The sequence below is a fragment of the Pyxicephalus adspersus genome, chromosome 5 (assembly GCF_032062135.1).
Source record: "Pyxicephalus adspersus chromosome 5, UCB_Pads_2.0, whole genome shotgun sequence".
Lineage (NCBI taxonomy): Eukaryota > Metazoa > Chordata > Amphibia > Anura > Pyxicephalidae > Pyxicephalus > Pyxicephalus adspersus.
In genome coordinates, this window is record NC_092862.1 from 86,126,004 (window position 1) to 86,132,003 (window position 6,000).

The following is a 6,000-nucleotide window of genomic DNA, read 5'->3' on the forward strand; positions in this document are numbered from 1 at the left end:
ACTGTTTATTTACATTTCTTTTGTTCATACAAAGGATTTATTGTTATTCTATGACATTTTTTTTTTTAACAGTAAAACAGTTGAAAATTATTCGGGTAAGCGGTTAAGGTAAAAATTTACGCTTATAGCTTTTCCTGTAGTGTTAGGACAATCCCATCATATGTACATCCCATCTACCCCGATACTGTCCGTCCATGACCTTAAAATCTTGGTGGAATCGTTCACCTTGCTCATCACTGACTGCACCAATATTTTCCAGGAAGATAGAAAGATGGCTATGCAGGAAATGCACCTTGATGCTCATATTGCAACCAAGCATGTTGTAGCTCTCCAAGAGTTTCTTGACAATATCTGTGTAATTATTTGCTCATGTGTTTCCAAGAAAGTCCTTGACATTGGCTTTGCATGATAACCAAGCATTGTTTTTGACTTCTGACGTTGTCCTGATGAAATGTTCATCTTCAATGAGCTGCTGAATCTGTGGACCATCAAACACACGAGCCTTTATTTTTTCAAATGACAGGCTAAGAAATGCCAAAATGAGGTACTTAATAAACCCAGTTTCATGTGCACAGGCAGGAATATAATATTCTTTCTATCAACAAGTGGCTCATGTAGAATGTTTGGATCACCTGGTTTTAGGGCAGATCTTGGAGGCCAATTCCTTTCCACCCAATGGCTCTCACGAGCTCTGCTGTCTCAGATGCACAGATAACAGGGATAAATGGTGAGTCCACGTTGCTGAACAATAAGGAAGCATCCCATTTTAAGGTCAACACAGATGACCCAATTGTTTTGGTGATATTGCAACAACTCAATGACTCTCTTTATGTCTGCATATTCTTTACAAAGAGAAAATGAATGGCCAATTGGGACTGACCCAAATATATCGCCATTGTGAAGGAGGACACACTTTAAGTTCCGCTTTGAGCTATCAATAAATAGTCGCCATTCAGTTGAGTTATAGATTGAAATTCCCAATTCCTCCATTAAACCAGGTATGTTATGGCAATTCACAAAGCCACTGTCAGTTCTAAAGTACTGCAGAAATGCAATTTCTCTGGTTCGAAAGTACGAAGTTTTTCTCACGCAGTCTTGATGCTAGGAGTTCTGAAGCCACCTTCGACAGTCCCAAATCACATGCCAAATCACTCAACTCATGCTGATCAAATCCCCCAAGAACAGAGTGCTCTTCAATTTCAAACTCTTCATCATTGTTGCCACCTAGTTCATCACCATAATAATGTAGCGGTAACACATGTAGTGTAACGAAAACCGGCACTGGGATTTCATCTGAATGAGCCACTGGGCGTATAGCGGATGGTAGACTAGGATACTCAATGTTACATTTATTTTTCTTGTTATATCCTGAAGTTTTCACTATACAAAATTAACAGTCACTGAAATGTTCTCCTGGCTCTCGCAAAAACCATAGGTATAACAAATGGAATCTTATCACATGTTCCCTTTGTCCACATCCATAAACCTTTGACACACTGTTTGCACAGCTTATGAGGGGCCCAAGACTTTACTTAATCACCAAGTTTAACTTTGAAATATGCCAAATAGGCTTGCTCTAAAAATGTGCTGATGTTCGCCCTTTGACTGGGAATGGTGAAACTGCTACAGATATAACAAAATGAATCAGGGTTGTTTAGGCACTTACAACGAGAAAAAGCAGAGCCAGACATGATCTGAAAGAAAGGAAATACGTGTGTAAGTGGAAAAATAAATTTTGCTTATTCACTTCAGCAGCGCACAACCTCTGACCACACTGTCTTTTATTATTATTATTATTATTATTATTATTAAACAGGATTTATATAGCGCCAACATATTACACAGCGCTGTACATTAAATAGGGTAGGCAAGTTTGAAAAAATGGGTTTTGAGTGCTCTTTTAAATGAGCAGAAAGTAGGAGCAAGCCGAATAGGACGAGGAAGACCATTGGAGTTGGAGCAGCTCTAGAAAAGTCTTGTATTCGTGCGTGTGATGAGGTTATGAGTGAGGAAGTCATTAGTAGGTCATTGGAGGAGCGGAGAGAGCGGCAGGGGGAGTATTTTTTAACCATGTCAGAGATGTAAGTGGGACAATAACTGTGTAGGGATTTGAAGGCAAAGCACAGGAGCTTAAATTTGATTCTAAGGTGAAAAGGAAGCCAATGGAGAGAACTACAAAGAGATGTAGAGGAAGAGGAGCGGAGCGAAGGATGGATGAGTCTGGCTGCAGCATTCATAATAGATTGTAGAGGGGAGAGTCGGGTTAGTGGAATACCAGCGAGAAGGATGTTACAGTAGTCCAGACGAGAAATGATAAGAGCATGTACAAGGAGTTTGGTGGTCTCAGGGGACAGGTAGGGGCGGATTTTGGAGATGTTGCGTAGGTGAAAGTGACAGGACCTGGAAATGTTCTGAATATGGGGGGTGAATGAGAGGGCCGAGTCAAAGGTGACACCAAGACAACGTGCCTGAGGGGAGGGCCTTCTTGCGTGTAAATGAATAGCCTATACAAATCCACGCTACAGTAATCGCAATAATATAAGCAGTAGAGAAAAAACCTGACGCGGTAGAAGAAAACTAATTGCACTTACAGAATCAGCATACTTATTATAGTGTAAATAAGCTTAAAAATTGAAGTCAACAAAAAATTTGTTCAAAATGGTTCCCGAGTGTACTGTGTATTATACATCCCCATATGCAACTCTACACATAATGTCAAAACATCATCACATGCTCCATCAACAATTTTTTCTTTCACTTTCAGATATGTCTCACATACAGATAGACACTACAACCTTTTCATTTTACTCTGTCTTTCGGAAAGAGATTATAGCCAGGACTGTTAACAGTCCAGTCATGTGAAGAACAAAGCCAGGATTCAGCAATACCAATGAAGTCATAGGGCCTGATTTATGAAAGCTCTCCAAGGCTGGAAAGGATACACTTTCATCACTGAAACTGGGTTATCCAGAAAACCTGGAATGGATTTCTTCAAAGTCATTTGCTATTTGCTAGCAAATGTTTTGAATCCAGGACCAGATCCATTACAGGTTTGCTGGATTACCCAGCTTCACCGATAAAAGTGTATCCTTTCAAGCCTTGGAGAGCTTTAATAAATCAGATTCCAAGTGTTTGTCATTCATTAAGGCTTCTAAATCCTCTTTTTTCTTGCCAGACTTCTAACATCAAGAATATGTTTGCTAGAGATGGGGATTTTCATATTGTTGCCTGGAATAAAAGACAGGTAGCCACTCTTACCTTTTATATTTTTTTTGACAACATATTTACTTTTACAATCTGAACAAAGATTTTAAAATATCTGGAACAACAGTATCCATGGCATTTCGGAAAAAGTAAAGAAAATCTGCACAATTCCTTTCAGAAAAAAATGCAACCTATAGGTGTGTATCAACCACAAAGGAAAAGTAACAAATGTAAACAGACCCCTAATAAAAGGGCTGCACCATTTTACACCCATCAATTTGTTTACCTTGTGGTGTAGAAAAATTAAAAGTAATGACAAAGCACACAAAGTATCTAAAATATCATAATGAATGTTTTTTTGGATGTCATGGGGGTATCGGTCCTAATTACTCTTTTAACATTAGCCAATCCATGTGAACAGAAAAGAAAAAAAAAGTTAATAAATAAAACAAAGTTTAAAGAACATATCCTAAAATAAACATGAGCATGAATTGTTTGTGGGAAACAGACAATCCCAAACTATAGCTTTTTTTCAACAAAAAATATGTTTCAGTCAGCTGAAAAAAAAAATATCAAGTACTTTAAGATTAGGTTAAAGATTAGGTTACCATAGTGACCATACGGATTTTTGCATATAATGCAAACTACTAATTGTCACAATAACATTTTGTTTATGATCCATTCAACTTCTGCAATCTACTTCCATTTCTTGCATATATATATTTATATATATATATATATATATATATATATACACACATGCTACAAATAAAATGTTGCATTTGGTAACATTTGTAACTACTTACATACATAGGAATCAGTGGATATGGGAATAATGAGGAAGGAGGGTTGCAATAATATAATAAATACTGAGAGAGGGAGGAGGAGAATGTCCAGGAAAAGGCAGAGTGAGGTGACAGAGGCTATAAAAAAATAATTAGAAAACTGTACATGTGATTATTAACATATTTTCCTACCAAACATCAGGACAGGCGTGAGAGCTTCTTTCTGTCCCAGGAGAGCTTGCTTGCGCCTGGTCTGCAATAGTCAATTAGTACTGCCTGGACAAAGAGCCTCAGCTGCGTGTAGCATTAAGATAATCCATCCACTAAGATCAGGTCCTGTTTTTATTTTTTTTAATTTGTTATTTTCCTTCTCCTTCAAAAATTATTTTATCATTTAGAAATTCTGGAAACTAAAGATAATCCTTGCTCTTTTGTCAATAGGCAGAATATTTTTTGCTGCCATTTGAGGCTCTTCATCCTGACTGCATGCAAAAGGCCTTCCTCCTACGACTGCCATCAGACTGTTATGTGTAAAAGCTGGACTGGATCTAGAGAAGACCAGCTAATAATACTAACTCAGTGGGATGCAGTGTAGTGCACAAACTGTATTACATACACTATTTTCAAAATATATAGCTATTTTAGAATAAAATGGTATGTGAGAATAGAATGATAAATATTTTGTTATGTGGATAGCTAGGTTGACAAATAATACACTCCACACATTAAATGTTTATTATAATCAGGACTGTAAAATAAACATTTTGTAAAAATATTGGGCCTAATTTATTAGAGCTCTTCAAGGCTGGACAGGATACACTTTCATCTGTGGAGGTGGGTGATCCAGCAAACCTGGAATGAATCTGGTCCAGGATTTAAAACATTTGCTGGCAAACAACATATGACTTTGAAGAAATCCATTCCAGGTTTTCTGGATCACCCAGCTTCACTGATGAAAGTGTATCTTCTCCCGTATTGGAGTGCTTTAATAAATCAGGCTTATTGTCTCTATTTTTGCTTAAGTAAAAATTTAACTTATTAGGTGCTACCCATACTTCATTAAGTAAATAATACTTGTGTGATCAGATTAAAATAAGAAAACAAAATGAGCTGTACAGCCACTTCACTTAAACCATAATATAAACAATACTAAAATAAAAAATCCATTATAACAATAATACAAAGCCTTTAATGGCATATATAGCAATCACATTTCTGCTAGTTATGCTCAAAAAACAAATTTTGGTATCACAAGATTGTACCTCATCTGCTAGTGATATGCCTGCACAAGCACAGCCACAATACAAAATGGCAGATAATAAAGGTTGGTAAAAATAACTGGGGAGATAGCTTAGTAAAAATAAGGATTTGCTCAGTGTTAATACATGAAAAAAGGGTTGTTCTGTTTCCAATAAATAGGAGTGAAAAAGGCTTACCTGAACACTATAATAGACAGCATGCATGCAAAATATAGGCTCCATCAATGACAACAGAGATAAACAGTATATACAATCAGATACACTATACAAAGAAAAGAGAGGGAAGTTTGAGTATATGTTTAAGGTGCTGACTATATTCAGACCAATAAAGATAAGAAAGTGCAACACTCACATGTATTGAGCGCATGGAAAGCACAATCAGCAGAATTAAAATGAGCAAAAATATAGGAGACGTGCCAGCCATGGTGGTAGGCTATGCATGGGCTATTGAGACATCATATCTAGGATGATAGCAGACCTGTGTCCCATCCACTGGCTACTTCATAACAGTCGAGATTGAATTTTGCTTCAATTTTTCAATGTTATATGTAGAAGACATGGTGGTGGCAGCATCATGCTGTGAGGGCGTTTTTCAGCAACAGGTACTGGGAAATCAGCTGGGCTTGAGGGAAAGCTGAATGGAAAGTAAATATTTCCTCAATGAAATCCTGTTCCGCCGTGTTCATGAACTCGGACTGGGCCTAAGGTTCCTGTCTCAACATGACAATGACCCAAAGCAAACAGCATGAAAA

General features: G+C 37.3%; 1 protein-coding gene across 5 annotated transcripts in view; it reads right to left on the bottom strand.

Moving 5' to 3' along the window:
- Positions 1 to 5,765, bottom strand: part of MSANTD3 (Myb/SANT DNA binding domain containing 3) — a 160,805-nt gene extending 155,040 nt beyond the window's left edge. Inside the window, exon 1 of one of the 5 annotated variants that reach the window (XM_072412012.1) lies at positions 5,601 to 5,753. In XM_072412012.1, coding sequence (XP_072268113.1) covers positions 5,601 to 5,672 — 72 coding nt within the window. In that variant the 5' untranslated portion in view covers positions 5,673 to 5,753. Of the gene's footprint in view, positions 1 to 4,181; positions 4,505 to 5,600 lie in introns of those variants that run through there. The other 4 variants (XM_072412010.1, XM_072412011.1, XM_072412014.1 and 1 more) reach the window with 4 other exon arrangements.
- Positions 5,766 to 6,000: the final 235 nt, after the last annotated feature.